Genomic DNA, 17168 nt, shown 5'->3' with positions numbered 1-17168 from the left:
CCAGATTTATATACGTGGCGTTTCATGAAACAAACCGCTTTTTAATACGTTTCACCTTTCTTCCCCCACCCCCATCTCTCCCCCTCCTCCCTCCCCTCCCTGGCCTGCCAGTCCTTTATGGCACTTCAGGTTCTCTGGTTCCTAGGGCAGAGATTCCGGCTGTAGCCAAGACTACGGGCAAAGGAGGCCTCAGGGACTTCCATTCGGGATGTTCCGGGGTTCGAGGAGACCGAACCTCAAACGGGGTGACGTCCCTGGCGGCTGGTAGCCCGGGGAGGGAGCCGGTTGCTCGGCTGGCCTGGGGCCGGGAAGACTTCAGACACTGCAGTTAATATTGAGTTCCCTGTAGCTCCTTGTAAATCTAGTCCCCCCTTCACCCCCCTTTAAATCCTTGGTCATGTTCGCGATTTCTTACTTGACGTAGAATTCCTTGTTACCTAATCATGGACTTTTTTTTCCCCCAAAAGCTCGCCCCTTCCCAAGGCCGGCTCAGATGAGAATCACCCTGATGGAGACTACAAATAAAAACCTCCTCTTTCCCTCTTTTTTCTTTTCCCGGATGAAAGCCCTACATTTTGAATTAAAAACTGTAGACTATTTCCTGCCGCTGCAATAACTCCTGGGATCCTCCTCAAATCTCCTCCACCTAAAACATGCTCCCCAAACAAAAACCGAAGTCCCCACAGAATGGCATTTGGTTGATTTTGTGAAAACAAGGACACCTTTTCACCTTCCAGTGAACTGCCAAGGCCTTTCTTGGCCCCAGACCCTCCGAATACTGACCACGCAGCCTCCTCTGGGGCTGGGGGTAAGGAGGGGAGCCAGAAGGAGACAGGACTAGGGTAGAGCCCAAGTCCCAGGATTTTCACCAAGGACACTTCCCAATGAGGGCTGCGGCTCCCGCTGAGGATTGATCGGAACTACTGACTCTTTCAAATAAAGTTAGAGGCAATCACGATAATTTAGTTTACTTCTGAATATTTTAAATATTATGAAAACAAGTATAACAGTTTTGTTTTCAAAACTCTTTTGAGGTATCAACCATTAAAAGATTGGGGTTTTTGTAAAAAAAAAACACACAGTGGTTTATTGAATACTTACAACGTTTACACCTTCAATATTAATTAAATTCCACTTAGTTTTAGAGGACGGAAGTGCACAAAACAAGTAGCTGTTGGAAACATCTTCGAATAGGGAACGACCACAGATGAAAAGACAGCACTAGATACCGACCTCAACAGAACTGTTAGCGGCCCCGTTTTCTGCTTTGAAATAAAACTTTATAATCCCCAGGAATATTTATATCCAAAGGCCAAGTAGTAAAGATACACTTCACATACACACTATTGTCTGCTGTCTTTATCTGGAAGGGGTTGGGTAAGTGGGGAGGGGGCAACACCGGTGTCTACACAGCCAGGAGGGAACATTCACACATAGAGAATCTAGGAGACGACGGGATCCCTTACCACGCGGGAGTGTCCTCTTCATATTAAAATATGGAATGCTTTTCTTCAAATATCCACTTTTTTTTGAGGGGGAAGTGGGGAGCGGATGCCTCAAAGGGGGCCAAAGAGAGGGCAGGCAAATTGCACATAAATAAACCGGATGATTCCAAATGCATGAAGTCCTCGGAGCGGAGCCTGGAGAGCTTGCCCGGAGTCCTGGGTCTGCTTCCGGCTCCTGGGCCCCGGCTCCTTCGCGCTCTCCTCCTCCTCCTCCTCCTCCTCCTCCTCCTCCTCCTCCTCCTCATTGCTTGAGCTCCAGGGCCCAGACATGCTGCGGCCAGCCCGTCCGGCCTTTGGTTTTCTTGTCGTTGCTGCTTACTGTGCTTTTCAAGATTTCGTTCTGGGCAGAGGACAGACGAAGGGGAGAAAGGTGGAATGAGAAATTCAGAAAGGAGGCCTGGTTCCGCGACACCCCCCCGCACTTACTGGGGAAAAAAGGAGATGGTGAGAGATCGAGTTGGGGATGAGAGATATGGGATGGTTTCGAGTCCTCGCCTCTGCAGAAACAGCTACAAAGGTTTGCGCAGCCCTAGCTACCGCCCAGGCCTCCACGCGCCTGCGACGCTCAACTACCGGATAGGCAGGCTTATAAACAACCAGCCGTTTCCAAGTCTTTTATGGAGGAGCTGGGGCCTTTTCTCTAACTCCAGATGTAGGGGCTCCCTGTTTTCATTCGTAATCCCAGCTTCGCGCTCTAGGGAAGGTGGGGATAAATTCCTGGTGCCTTGGACCAGGCCGGTAGGCGAGGGGCTCCCGGCCCCCAGCACGGCAGTGCCTCTCCAACGAGGCCTTTAAAATCCCTCGTTATTCGGGAGGTCACTCGACTATGCACCAGCTAAAGCGCCACAGGCCCCAAAGAAGAAAAACTAAACAGCAGCCCTGCTGCGAACACCACTGACCTACGGAGGACTTGGTAGGAACTTGAGAAAACTAATTTTCAGTTATAGGTCCGTGTTACTGTTAACAACAATAACAACGACCATATTGGTATTTACTGTTTGGCTTAAAATGCTCAAGCAAATAAAACAAGAAATAGCCACGACGCACCCTCATCTGGGAGGTTACAGTTTAGTCTCATGGCCAAAGAGAAATTGGAGTTGCATTTTAATATTAAAAGTACTTATTTTTATGTTTATCTTTACGTCTTGGAGCATTGTAATGAGAACCACCACAAAATTCTCTTACAATCAGTGGTGGCCTGGTTCTCCTGAAGGGGATAAGGGATCGATAGTGCAATAATTGCAATCAAGCGCTTCTGGGCGATTTATTTTAGAAATACCTGAAAGCAAGATAGGATAGGAGGCCAAATGAAGGCTCTAAGGGACATAGAACGATTGCACCAGTGCAGTCAGAAGATCAGCGGGGGCCCTGGGTCGGAGAAGCACGCCCGAGGTGCTGGAGCAACAGCGATAACCCAGAGGGAAGATCCCCAGCGCGAAGCATCCCTCCTAACCTCCTCCTCCTCCTCCTGCTTGCAACCTCACCCATCTCTTCAGCTTCTCGGGAAACCATCCTTTCCACAACCCGGTTTAAACAACCGTGGTGAGGATGCAGCCCAAGACCGAGGGACGGCACTGCTCAGCCCACTTGGAAAGATCCCCGTAGCTCCGGTCCCCCGAACCCGCACCCCCTCTCCCCCCTGCCCCTCGGTACTGACCAGCTCCTTCTTCCTCTTCTCCTCCTTCACATCTGTCTTCTTGATCTCCGCCTTGAAGGCCTCCGCCTCGCCATTCTGGTCGTCCTTGGCCAGCAGGTCCATGAGGTAGGCGATGTAGCTGGTGGCCAAGCGCAGCGTCTTGATCTTGGAGAGTTTGGTGTCGGCGGGCACGTTGGGGATACACTCGCGCAGTTCGGCGAAGGCGCTGTTGATGCTCTGAGTCCTGCGCCTCTCCTTGCGGTTAGCGGTGCCCCGGCGCTTCACCGGGCGCGGCCCCCCTAGGCCCGGGGGCCCGGCGCCCGGCGGCACCCCCCCGTAATGGGAGTGGTCCAGGCCGGCGGCGCCGCTGGCGTACTCGGGGCTGTAGGACAGGGCCATGCTGTAGTCGGGGGGCGACATCTCGGGGTGGCCGATGAGCCAGCCATGGAAGTAGGGGTTCTCCTCGTGGCTGCAGCGGCTGGCGGCGGCGGCGGCGGCGGCGGCGGCGGCGGCGGCGAACGGGTAGCCCTCATGGTGCACCACCGGGTGGTGGGGGAAGCCCCCCACCAGACTCATATCGCCCTCCGCGCCCCTCCACGCGCCCCAGCGCGCGCGCAGCCCCGCCGCGCCCTCGGCCCGGGCCCCCGCTTCGGCGCCGGGCGGCCTCCCCCACCCCCCGCCCCCCAGCCCTCGGGCGCCCGGGCCGGCCCGGCAGCCGCAGAGGGGGCTGCTGCAGCCCGGGCCCCGACCCCGCGCCTGGCCCGCCGGGCCCGCCTCAGCAGCCCCGCGGCCTCCGGCTCCCCATAGGGCGCGGCGAGCTGGTCCCGGCACCGTGCGCCCCCGGCCGCCGCCGACTCCCGCCGGGCTCCCCGGCCCGCGCGCCGGCTCCTGCTCCCCGGGCCGCTGCGCGGAGGCACAAGCCGCTCGTGCTCATGCAAAGGTGCCCGGGCTCCCGCGGGGCTGCTTGGCGGAGGCGCCGGGCTGCGCCGCGGCCGCGATCCTGGCACCGAGGCTGGCTCGGGAGTCCCGGGGCGAGTCCGAGCCACGGTCGGAGGAGCCGGCCCGGCTCTGCAGGGAGGCGGCGGGGTCGGCTGCTCACTGCGAAGCTGCTACCTCCATGCGACCCTCCCCTTCCCGCCCCTTCCCCTCCCCCCACCAGCCCGGTCTGGGTTCTTGGGCGCTTATTGTTTTAATGAAATTTTTGGTTGTTGTTGTTTTGGTCCTTGAACGTGATTTTAGCAGCGGGTAACGTGTCCTCACTCCTCTCGGGCTCCCTCGGAGGGTTTTCAGAGAGGTCTCATTGCATCCATTTTCTCAGATCCTCTCCTTCTTTCAGGGGAAGGACCTGGGGCCCTGCAGGCGCCCCGGGGCGCGGAGGCGGCGGCGCGGGTTCTCGGGGGTCTGCGCGGTGGCCGCGGGGGCTCCCGGGCGGCGGCGGCGGCGGTCCTCCGGGCCTGGACGCCGTGAGGGGAGCAAGCGGATTTCCCCAGCAAGATCTCCATGTACAGCTACATCTTTAGGGCTGCTCGGGTTAATATATGTCGTCAGAGGCTCCTCACGCCAATCCCGGGGCGGCAGGGGCGGTGCCTCTCGCTCTCCGCAATAAAACTTTTTGATGTTCTCGTTGCTAATTGTCGAAGTCCTCTTCCAGGATTGGCTGCCCCTTCACCACCATGAGATAATTAAAACTGGTGTGGGGGGGGGGGGGCGGGTTAAAAAAACTTTTTTATCAGTCAGAGGTTAATGCAAGTGTTTAGCAGATGCTTTACTATTAAATTATCCGCCCCCCCCCCCAAGTCTCAAATCTTGAAGAATCTCAAACCAGGTATGGTATCACTTCTGCTTTCTTTTCTGGTTTAAGAAAAAGGAACAAAAAAAAAAAAAAAAAAGAGGTGGAGGGGACTTAGATATGTCTTTTGTAAGTGTTTGTGTAGGTGACCGAGGCAAGAACATAAGCAGGCGGCGCGGTGCCTTTTCTGTGCGGGGTGGGGCGGGGGCGAGAGCAGAGGGGCGGCGGGCGGGGGGAGGGCTGCGCTGCGACCTGGGCACCGCGACACTCGCGCGTCTCCCTGCTTACCCACCGCCTTACCCCGGCCCGGGCCTCTGAGGTCGCTCCGGTGACCCACGTTGCTTTTGAGGATCGCGGTTGAGGCCGCCGGACGAACGTTCAAGCCCCCTGTAAATACCCTTATTTCCATACTCTTCAGGGACACCAGCCCCGGCGACGACGACCCTGGGCGATTGCAGAGCGCAGGCAACCTCGATTCCCCGAACTGGTGGCGTGGCCGGCATCGGTGTCCCCCTGGTTTCACTGGCCTGTTTGGTAAGTAACTGAATATTTTTTACAGCGTGTTCAGAGCTTATTTTCCAGTTTTTATGAACAAACATATAAATATATCCGTGCATTCCTGCGTCTCCCATAAAAGCGGGCATCTGTGGAAGGCAGGTTTAGTTATCGGAGGGGAACCATTAAACAGCAGTTTAAGAGGCGGACCGGGAGGACGGCTCGTGGATGTTTAGACTGCTGGCCCCGGTGATCTTGAACGCATTATAACGGAAAGTGGATCTCCGCTTGTGAGTCAGCGGGCCGAGGCGCCCTCGTGGCGTGAGCATTTTGGGAAAGCCGGAAAGAGGCCGGGGCAGGGATGGACGGAGGCAGCAGCTGGAACATCCCCGGCTTGGCAGCGAGTGGAAGGGAGACCCCTTGTTTCGAGGAGGTCGGGGCCTGATGGAATTGGGTGCGGGTGAGGGTGTCAAGCGGGACCCTGCGGGCCCTAAATTAGAGGTAGCCCAGGGCAGAGTGGAGAGGAGACCACGCGGGCCCTGGCGGCCTGGGACTCTTGGCTGGGCCTGGCTGGGGTCACCCGGAGGAGACCCTTGACTCCGCCTTGGGGATTGTCCTTTGGAAGCAGGCAGAGACAGGCCCCAGGCCTCACAAGGAGCCCCACCTCACAAAGGGAGCCCCAACCCAAGGACTCCGCGGGGACAGTCCTTTCCCAGGGCGCGGGGCGCTTTCCACAGGCCGGTGGTTGGGGATGGAAGGCAAGGTCAGAGCTAGCGGACAGAAGGAGGGTGGGGGCCCCCAACTCCTCTGCTGCAGGGGATTCAGGGTGGGCTTCACCAGCCTCTACAGCCCAAGGCATCAGCCTCGAGAAATGCATTTTAGGTTTGCGGTGGCTAGGTGGTAGGAGAGGGGAACTCAGAGACCGGCATAGGCTAGCAAGCCCAGTCCTGGAGTCCATTCAGGGTCCCTTCTGTCCCCTGGGCATGGGGTCAGTTCTCTTGGATGCCCCCAGCATTGCGTCTTAAGGCAGAGCATGGGATGTGGGGAGAAGCTGAAATCAGATTTGTTGGTAAAGTGCAATTCGGGCATGGAATAAAATAGCGACCTAGAGCTTGCAACCCCCCCCCCCCAACTTGGATGGGTCTGCAATTTTAGCATGAACGGGAGTGTTTTAAAGACCTTGTTCTTCAAGGAAAGAATATAGGTAGTGTAGTGGGGTTCTGTTTACATTTTCACCAGGGAGGCAAACTCTGAATGTGTAAATACTGGTAGTTCAATCCTCTGACATTTGATACTTAAAAAAAAAAAAAAGTCTGTTTATAAGAACACATCTAGGCCTTGGAAGCAGGTAGACAAATTTAAAATGGTTGCACTACATATGGCTGGGAACAGATAGCAATATAAGGGAGCAGTTGGTAGGCTGCTTTCAGACCCAGAGGGAGTTTTGGAAATTGAAAGAAAGAAGAGGCTAGGCGGAAGGCTGAACTGGGGACTGAGATGCTGTGTCCACCAGAAGCAAGTAGCCTCAGTGTTGAAGCTATCAGAATTTACCACTTTCAGCCTTTCTCATGCTCTTTTAATTGAAACCAAAAATGGGCAAATCTCTTCATGGTCCCAGATATCATGGCAAGTGATAAAAGAGATGGAGAACATGGGACAGAAAAAAGTCGTAAAAGATGCTAATCTGAGCATCAGTCCTTACTGACAGTGTCATTATCAGTTAATTAATGCTGTGCGAGGGTCTAGGGCTTCATGTAGCTCAGAAAGCCAAGCCCAGGGACTACAGCCTTAGAAAGGCAGCTTGGAGGCAGGGCACAAAGGGATGAACCCTAGTTAGTTATTGTCACAGAGACCAGACTGGCTGAATGCACAACCAAATGAGTCCACTTTTTTTTTTTTTTCTCTTGGTATCCTCTTTTGTATATTCCGCTGCAGGTCTGGTGGCATGCTGGGTTAGGCTCTGCTTTGGAAAGCTGTGAGGCAGATGCCGCCATCTCAAGTCTCAAGCGTGCCCCCAGTTTAGATGGCCCATGGCTTTTGGGGGTGGGGTGGGGTGGATAGTGATGGAGGGGAAAAGTGGGAAAGGAAAGGTGGGGGGGGGGAGGATAAGTTTCCCAGCTTAGATGTCAACCCAGGGATTGTAGGAGTGTGCACTCCGGCGCGTGGTGCGCTGCCCCCCTAAGGGCACATGTTCTGAGTATTCAAAGGGCCCAAGCAGCTGAGATGATGCAGGCTCTAGGCCACCCTGGGTGCCCGCACGCAGGAGGAAACCTAGTGAGGATATGCTAACTTGACTCCCCTTTTCTGAAGCCATGGGCAACCAATCTTACCCAGGTGGGCAACCCCAGGCTGAAGAAATGCTGTGATTATGTCACAGTCTTCACTGCAGTTGCTGATATACCCACTGTACTGCGCATTACCTCTGCCCAGAGAGAAACAGACTGAACAGGGTTCAACAATTTATTTTGCGCCCATGTCTCTTGGCTCCTTCCTTTAACTCCCACCCCTTCTCTGGAAAAGACTCAAAGAGCATGGGAGAGGCTGAGCACTCCCTTGCAAACATTTTGGTCTTGTGAGATATTCCTTTTAAAATCAATCTGGTTTAAACTAAATATTTTTTTTAAAAAACTTCAGTCTGTTTTTAGGGAAAATACAGATCTTTTTGAGGTATTTATTATTACAAAGGCAAGGGCAGTTTGTATCTCGTGTTTTGCTCAATGAGAACTCAAAATAAACTGGACCTGAAAAGAACCAGGCCGGAGGGCCATAAACACACATTTTATGTTTACGGGAATTATGGCTCAATTCCCTCCATCGTTTTTCAAATCTCGTTTTACCTTATTTTCCTAACCAACATAGTAGAAGTGACTGAGCATTCTTTTAAATACCTATGATGCTCTTATCTAAGCCCCAGAATGTGTTAAGAACTCTCCAGAAAGAACATCAAACCCAGGAGGTGGCAGAGAAAGTAATGTGTTCTTGAAGATGTGACCACAGCCCTACCTGCTCCAAGGAAGGTGCTTCTTATGACACCTTAGCTTTGCATTTTGTCTGGCCTAAAGTGGGATTGAGTCATTTTATATGCTAGCCCCTTGGTCTCAGAACCTTTAGGACACATGGAACAAGGCACGTTGTCGTCGGAGTGGAGTGGCAGCAAGACATCTCCTTCTAATTCAGGTTCCCTTGTCCCTCCCTTCCTGGGTTGCCTTTTGAGAAACAATTGTCTACCGACGTGGCGAGTGACAGTGGCCCCAGAAATGTAGTGGTGCTCAAAGTACACTCTTACAAACAGAATCAAGTTTGATTGACCTCTGATGGCTGCTTCAAAAAGGAAGGACAGGAAAAGTTGTCTTTGGCTCTTAGGAGGTTTTATTTCTGAGCATTTTGTTTTTGCATTTTAGAGTGGGGGTAGGGTATTTGAAGAGTGATCCCTCTTCCCTCCTCTTTCCCATCCAGAGCTGAGCTGTGGAGATGGGGGTGGGGTGGGGCTGAACTAGCTGCAAGGACTAGGGAGGGTTTGATTGCTTAGGACTCCGTCAGTCCAGCATTTTTTTTTTTTAAGTCCAGTTTTGATTAGGAAAGATTTAAATTGGTGGAGAAAATTGGGACTTGCTTGGTGCCTCCACCCCACCCCATTTAGCCTCTTTCTCTTTCCCCTTCCTTCTGTCCCTGTCCTTCCCTCTTTCCCACCTTCCCTCCTTTTTTCCTTCCCTCCCTTGTAATTTACCTTTAAGCAATGCTTGGATTTCTGAGTTTTTTTTTTTTTTTTTTGATGTCACTGAATCTGAAACTGGTGAAGAATAAGAAACTGGTTTATCTTTTAGTCCTTTAAGAAAAAAATTGAGATATGATCGACATACAACACCGTGCAAGTTTAAGATGTATAACGTGTAAGAAAAATCTTAATATCCACTACTGTGGATATTAAGGTAGGAATTTGCATTTCCTTCAAATAATCAATGACCAGATCTTCATATTAAGTGGCAGATGTGCTGTTTTGGAAGGTTTTCACTGGTCAGGGAGAATGAGATACCTGGCCAGGTATCCAAGCCTGTCCGTAAAGCTAAAATACTTACTCAGACTAAAGAGAACAAAAGTTAATGTATGCAAAAGGGCCACTCTAGAAGCAGCACGGTGTGTACATGGGAGGTATTATTAATGTTGTTATACTTGTCTTTAGAAGTAAGGTAGATCTGGTCATTGCTAGTTTCTAATAAAATAGAGCAAAAGTGGCATGAGAAAATGCATCCCATGGGATTTATGTGAACTACTTTGTTTCAAGCAAATTACATACACACTGGCAACATTTTCTTCCAAGCCAGAGAGAAAGCATTCAACAGTCAGATGAGGAAGTAATTGTAATTTTGCAAACCCCGTCTATGGAAAAATAAGTAGTAGTTAACTTTGACCAGTCTACAGTACAGTCTGGGATTCAGAATAAAATACAAAAGCAAATGGCAACTTAAAATGTGGAACTTTAGACAAGCCATTGAAGTGACGGGAAGTTTTGTTTGTGACTTGAGCCCCCTGTGCATTCCTGGTTCTAACTGCAGGGTTGCTCACATTCCCAGGATGTCTTGCTCTGAAGCCTCCTTTGCAAATTCATGTAGGGCTTTTTTTTTTTTTTTTTAGCCCTGGCAGTTTCTTCCAATCTTTCTACTTTATTCTAGGGCCTTTGCTCCTAGACAGGGGACTTGAGCCAGGATGGTTGGGTTTCAGGTTAACAAAAAGAAACCCTTTTATTGTCAATATTAATGGCAAACCTCGATTTTTACAAGGCTTAGGTTTAGCAGCATGAGCAGATCAAAAGCAGCTTGGCTTGATTTCTCAATATTCTCTGGAGCTTAGACAATTAACTGCAATTTTGCTTCTAATGAAACAACACAAAAATGTTAGTTACAAGAATGTTAAAGTTAGTCTTTCAGCAAGAATTTTACCTGTGTACAACATGTCACAATCTAATAAATTTGTCCACTGATCCTGAGTTGGGTTTTGAGGGAAACCTCTTTAAGAAAACGTGTGAGCGGAGTGTCTTCGTTTGCAATGCCACGAGCCTGTTTCAGTGTGTGCATTCCACACTTGCCTTTCTGGCTGGGTAAGGATCCGGCGACTGAGGTCCCCCTGGTAATTTGGGTACACCGAGTCTCCAGTTAATGATAGATAATCAGCCTTTGGGTCATTCGGTCATTCTCTTATTACAAACCCCTCCTGCTCTCTCTGATCTCCTTTCAAACTAAATTTCACACAAACAAATAAAGCAAGACAGGGACAAGTTCTTGAAAAAAAAGAGAGAGGGAGAAATATTAGAAACTCCTGATACAGAACTCTAAACAAGGAAAGGCAAGCTAAAAGAGGATAGGAAAGAACATCTTATCAAAATGAACATGTTGTGTACAAAACATTAGAAGAAAAGGCTCTGGTTTCTGTTAAAGTGACAGAAAATTAAAATAAAAATAATTGCAGGCAGAGAAGTTATAATATAAACAGAGAAGGCAGGATGCTTGTTGGAAATGCGCAGCACCAGGAGGCTAATTTGTTGTTACAGATTATATATCTGCACCAGGATAGGAGAGGCGCTACTTTGTTCTATTTTCCAGAAAAGAATGGCTTTCTTTTGAGTACTTGTATGAGTGCCCACTTAAGTTAACACAGGCCAAACCCTCGAGGAACAAAAAATGGGAATCGCATTCTGCTTGCGAAGCATCCAACTTCAAAAGAAGGAATCGGTTGCATACAAAAAAGGAAAAGCAAAATTCCATTCAGAGCGCATTTAGATGGTTCACTAAATCGGTATGACTGATGCTTTTTTGTTTTGCTGACAGAAGGTGCAGATCATTCTCCGGGAAGTACAGCTGAAACCAGTCCTCCTCTGCCCTCTGGGGGCCTTCATTTTCCCAGCCTACATCTGCTTGTGACTCCAGAAAGACAGACTTCAGATTGGCCAAGGTACATCTCTGACCAGGTCCCTCTAAGAAAAACTCAGGAATGTGTGACTCTAATTGTGCAGAACTCTGGTGAGAGCATCCTTGGTGCTATTTTCCTGCCCTGTCTTTGCCCAGTCCTTTTGGCCCAAGTCCAGGGTTCCGGAAGGGTCAAGATTTAGCTACTGGTGTCATCTCCAAGCCCTGGGTTTTCAATCCTAAAAGAGACTGGAACTGGATTAAGCTCAGGGCTTAATCAACTCCTAGTTCTCCAAGTTAGAGGGGCAGCCGGGAGATGGCAGCAGGTTGTGACAGTGTGACTACCAGATTGTCCTCAACCATCTGTCTGGCATTCCTTGACTTGCCAGCATAGCTGGCAAACAATCCATCTTTCTCTCTTTTTAAATGTTTCTTCTAGGCCCAGTTTAAATGCCGCCTCCTCCAGGAAGCCTGTGCAGGTATTGCTTTCCTTCTCTCTGCTCCTCCAAATCAAGTCCCCCCTTTCTGAGGCACCTCCTCATATTCTCTCTGCTAGATCGCTGGGCACATACCTTTAACTTCTGGCGGCTGTGGGTTCCTTGAGCCCCCAGTCAATGCATTGTACCCAGTAGGGGACTAAACAGCTTGTGTAAAAGGGATGACTTAGAGCTGGGTGCATTCCCATACCTCAACTGCAACCGGATTTATTTTCTTTATTTTGAAAGTGACTCGAGCTAGTAGGGGAGGTGGACGTCTCAACAGGGAACAGACCTTCACTTCCAAGCCCACGGGAGAACCGGGGAGGGAAGGCTTCCTTGGGATGGATCCCGGGGGCAGTGGGTCTGCTGAGCGCATATGGACTCCGAGGGGGGGAAACCCGGGCGGGGCCTGGCCTCCCCGCGTGGCCCCTGCCCACAACCTGAGCTCCGGAGTCAGAGCTGGGCAGGGCGGACTAGGGGCACCCAGGCACGGGCGGCGGGATCTCAGGCAAGGCCGCCCGGCTCTCTCAGCCTTGGTGCCTTCATCTGAACAATGGGTTAATGATCCCGAACTGGAGGGTGCGTGTGGGGGGATTAAATGAGATCAAGATGAGCCCGAGAGCGGGGCGCCTGACGCGCTCAATAAATATTCATGTATTTTCTCTTCCTGCCTCTTCCCCTCCCTGACAGCCTCCTGGAGCCCCGGCCCGACGGCGAGGGGCCGCGCGGCGGCGGACCGCACCACTGGCCTCGGTGCCCCGAGCCGAGCCGCCCGCTGCTCCGCGGAGGTGGGGGGGCCCTCAGGCCTCCCGGGACCTGGGCGCCGGGGGGTGATGCGGGCTGCGGCGGCCGCCGGGAAAGCTGGGGTGGGGGTGGCAGGGGGTGCGGCCGCCCCCTGCATCCCGGTTGAGTTATCCTTTTGATCCCCACCCACCTGTCGGTGCCCGGCACCGGTGAGGCCGCTGCCCCGCAGCTCGGACCGGGGGAGGTCGCCGCTCCCGGGCGGGATGGACCCCCCCAGCTCCCCCTAGCTGGTCTCCGAGGACTTTCCGCCCGAGGCGGGCAGGAAGGGGTTAACCGCGCCCTTTTCCCTCCCCCCCCATGCCTCCCCCCTTCGCCCCCCGCCCCAATCCGGAGCCCTCGGCCGCGGGGCGAAGGCCGCCGCTCCCTCCCGAGGTCTCATTAGGGAAACCCTCACCGCTATTTGCAACATTTCCTCAATCAAGTGCCTTTAAATAGAGCTGCACAAACAAATTGGCGGCAAAAGCGTAGATCTTGTCACGATTGAGACCGATCCAATATTTCAGCCTTGTTTGCTTTGCAATTACGGGTTGGCTTGTGGCTGCGGTGCCATCGGGGCAGATCTGCAGCCGCGCGCCCGCTCCGCTGCGCCCTGGGCGGTGGAGGAGGCGCCCCGCGGAGCCGCGCGGGGAGGAGGTGGCGGCGGGAGCGGCGGGAGAGCGGCGGGGCGCCCTGCACCCGCGCGCAGAGGGCGCGGGGGCGCGGGGCGGACGGACGACCCGGCTCCTGGCGGAACCACTGGGATGTACGCGGCAATGATCAAATGTGCGAGGCTCTCGCATCCTCTCTCCTCTCTTCCTTGTCCCCTCACTTCCATCTCCATTACATCTTTCTGCAGTATTTGTTAGCGGTTCCTGCTTCCCCCTTCTTTCCCGCTGTTAAACTGCTGGCATGATTTGTTGTGTTTTCCATGGCTGCTTATTCTTGTTTGACTTTTTGTACGGAGTCACTTTAAATCTGCTGCAGGGAGCATGAAGCTCCCAGCCCTGTGGATGGGCTCCCGCCGGCCCGAGGCTGCCCCCACTGCTCTCCCTCAATTCTTGCGCGATGGCTCTTTTGTGTAAATCTGCTCCGGGTGGTTCGGTCACCGCGCAGGCCAGCCTAGTTTCTATCAGCAGAACAGTAGTTAACTCGCATCAGGTCCTAAGCCTTGTATTTCACAGACAATTAAATCTTGGCTGCTGTTTAACAAAATTGTAATATTTACTCTGCTCAGTACTGAGGAGCACTTCTAAAGTCAAAAACAAATACATTTCAAAAAGAAAATATGATAATAAATCTCTTTTTATGGATTTTCTCTGCAGAAGTGGAAACAACGTGATTTAAATCCTCACGCCCGCACCCCCCTCTCAGGCATAGCTGAGGTTACACAGATACTGTCTTTTAACGCACCGTCTTCGTGTCTGGGGCGGGCGTGGGGGGGGTGGGAGGCACCTGCATTTGTTATATTCAATTTGGTTTTTAAGATTTCACACTGCACCCTAACCCGTATCTGCAAAAGCAACAAGGATTTTGGAATAATTAGGTCTGGGATATGAACCTTATTTTTCACACTGATTCAGGAAAGGTGGGCATGGCTTGGGTCATTATTTTATGATTTCATATTACCTTATAAATGACTACCCATTTTCCTCTCATGTTGACTTCTGATGGAGGTGAGAAAGTTGAGGCAGAGAAATATTTTTATGAGACTCTGGGGTACATATTAAAATATGATTCTTTATTATTTAAAAATGTGGAGGTGTGGATGGCCCTACATTTGTTTGCTGGCGGTCATAAAATAAATTCATAGCTGTTCTAGTCAATTAACAATCTCTTTTAAGTTTTACATTTTTTTGGGGGGGGGTGTTTATAATCCCACCTGGATTGTAGCTTCATTCTTCTGGATTACACTCCTATTGTAACATTTTGGCTCTCAATTTTATTTAAAGCAAACCTCTGAAATAATGGTTTCATAAAATTGTGCAATGTCAAAGCCACAGAATAATATTTCACTTTCATATGTCATGTACACCCATGAATATCTTTCAAGAAATAGGAAGCAGTAGCTAGAAAAGGTACCATTTCATGAGAATTCTCTCTTCACCAAAAAAATTGGTCTGGCATATTATTCAATGCACAAATTATAATATTACTTTCATGTGTGTTAATCTGTTTAGTATTAAAACTGCTAGTGTCTTAATCATTAACATGTTTTACCACACTACTTTCAAATGGGTGATCTCAGATAATTATGAAGATTTTGATGTTAATCTCATGTTAAGTGAACAACTATGAAAATAACCTTAGAGCATTATTATTCTTATATAAACGCCAACAAACACAATTGTAAAGGGAACACGATTACTTTTTATCTGGCATTATCCTATAAGGATATGGCTACATTCATTTCTCTTAAAATCAGAGCAGTTTTCAATTACTTTTTAACAATTTTTTTTCAAGACAGCATTTTGCAGTATCTGTAAACCACAACTTTGTACTGACAGATACATATTTTTTCAACATTTATCCATTAGCTTCTCTGCAAACTCACTGAAATAGAATAATATACAAAAATATCAAAATATAGAGAACAATTATTAGGTTCTACATATTTATTTAGGTAAGCCAATGTTATTAAAATTAAAAACATGTGCCTGGCATATAAATGTTTCTTTAAGAATTCTTTTTTGGATGCACAGTTATTATTTTTTAAACCAACTCAGATTTTCAAGTACTGATTTTTCTCTCTAAACAGGCATTGCATTGTTTTAAACAGTAGCTCCTGGAACAGTACCACTCTTAGTATTTTAGACTTCCAAACAACAATTGGAATTGGATAAATGCTTTCAGCTGGGAGCACTTTCTTAATACCTTTGTAGGTAATAGGATTCCCTATTTGTGTGGAGTGACAAATGGACAGTGTGGTGGACAGACTGCTTACCCTTTACAGAATCTATCAGAAAATGGCGTTTTTTCCTATGAGATTGTTTGTGGTCCATCTAAAAGAAATTCTGTTCAAATGTGAAATCAGGGAAAATGAGCGAGTGCTTTTTCTAACTACAGTTATGAAGTGACGACTGAAAGAAGAGGATGAAAAATATAAGACAGAAGGAATGCAGAAACATAAAATCTGAAAAAGACAATTTCCTTAGGCAGGATCTGGCTCTTTGTCTATAAACAGGAGAGTGATGAATTGGATCCATATAGTCAGAGTTGTTTTTGTTTTCTTCAATCCAGTGATTTTTAAAATAGATTTTTCACTAGATGAAGAAGCCCAAACAAGGAAATATATGTAAATTCTTGAATATGGGAAAATGGTAGCTTCCATGATTTTTACGTATTAGTTTAAAATATAATGAATTTTAGGGGTGCCTGGGTGGCTCATTTGGTTGAGTGCCTTCAGCTCAGGACATGATCTCCAGGTCCTGGGATCCAGTCCCAAGTCGGGCTTCCTGCTGAGTGGGGAGTCTGCTTCTCCCTCTCTCTCTCTGTGCTCTTCCTCCTTCTGTCATACACTCTTTCACATAAATAAATAAAATCTTAAAAAATATATAATGACTTTTAATCCGTTGTACCATTGTCCTTTCTAAATGAGTACATGTCAAAAAAGAACCTCATGATAAATGAATACATGGCAACAAGCAATGAATTTTCAAACCAGTGAAGTATATCCATGAGATAATTTACGTAAACTCTGACTTGCTGAGAAAAAAATTTTAAAAAAAACAACAACTTTTTTTCAGGAACACACCAGGGAACTTTGTTATTATTCTGGGATAAATAAAGCAAGAAACTGCCTCCTTCCATTCCTAGTAATTCTTTCGGTTTTTCCAAACATTGTTAAGTTCTATGCGTCTTTTGCTATTCAAGTAAAGATGATGTCAGCAATAAAATTACAGAATCTAATCAAGTGACTATTTTTGCTTTATTACAAATATACATTATATATGGGCTGTTGAAGTGCCTAGTTGTTTGAATGCTGAACTTCTCTTTTTTCTGACACACTGATATTTAATGAAGTGTTTGTAAAGATAAATATGATGGCTCATCAAAGGTAAAACAGTCATGGTAACAAAGCAGTATTTGAGTCTGTGAGGTATGGGCTGCACTTTGTAAATTATAGTGTTTTTAAATCATGACCTAGGTATTTGTAATGAGGATATGTGAGAAGAGAACCCCTAGGGTCCTCGGCATACAGAGGCAAAGGAACACAATCCTATAGGGGAACTTGCTTTCAGAAGAACATTGCCTTTTCCACCCCACTGCCCCAGCCCCTATCCCTGCCACATTTCCACTTGCTATATTTTACTAAAAGTTACAGAGGGACATGTGGGTGGCTCAGTTGGTTAAGCATCCGCCTTTGGCTCAGGTCACTATCTCAGGGTCCTGGGACCCAGCCCCGCATTGAACTCCCTGCTCATCTGGGAGTCTGCTTCTTCCTCTTCTTCTGCCCCTCTCCCCTGCTCATGCTTTCTCTCTCTCCACCCCCCACCCCAAAAAAGGCCACAGAATTAAGAGTGGCTGCAACCGGATGGGCTTTTCTCTCCTTAAATACTTTAATATCACATGGCATTAGTATAG

The 17168-nt window shown here is 49.2% G+C and overlaps 1 protein-coding gene and 1 long non-coding RNA gene across 2 annotated transcripts; one reads left to right on the top strand and one right to left on the bottom strand.

Moving 5' to 3' along the window:
- Positions 1 to 952: 952 nt before the first annotated feature.
- HAND2 (heart and neural crest derivatives expressed 2) lies at positions 953 to 3781 on the bottom strand. The gene is made up of 2 exons (XM_026017536.2): positions 3163 to 3781; positions 953 to 1845 (listed from the first exon to the last, which is right to left on the bottom strand). The coding sequence occupies exons 1-2, from the start codon at positions 3715 to 3717 to the stop codon at positions 1747 to 1749; spliced, it is 654 nt and encodes a 217-aa protein (XP_025873321.1). The 5' UTR covers positions 3718 to 3781; the 3' UTR covers positions 953 to 1746.
- A 1010-nt stretch (positions 3782 to 4791) lies between these two features.
- Positions 4792 to 16493, top strand: LOC140593849 (uncharacterized). The gene is made up of 5 exons (XR_011994186.1): positions 4792 to 4966; positions 5349 to 5464; positions 11248 to 11371; positions 11765 to 11804; positions 12495 to 16493. It is a non-coding gene; the product is annotated as an uncharacterized lncRNA (long non-coding RNA).
- The last annotated feature ends 675 nt before the right edge of the window (positions 16494 to 17168 follow it).

The sequence above is a fragment of the Vulpes vulpes genome, chromosome 9, assembly GCF_048418805.1.
Source record: "Vulpes vulpes isolate BD-2025 chromosome 9, VulVul3, whole genome shotgun sequence".
Lineage (NCBI taxonomy): Eukaryota > Metazoa > Chordata > Mammalia > Carnivora > Canidae > Vulpes > Vulpes vulpes.
This window is presented reverse-complemented; position numbering and strand designations above follow the sequence as displayed.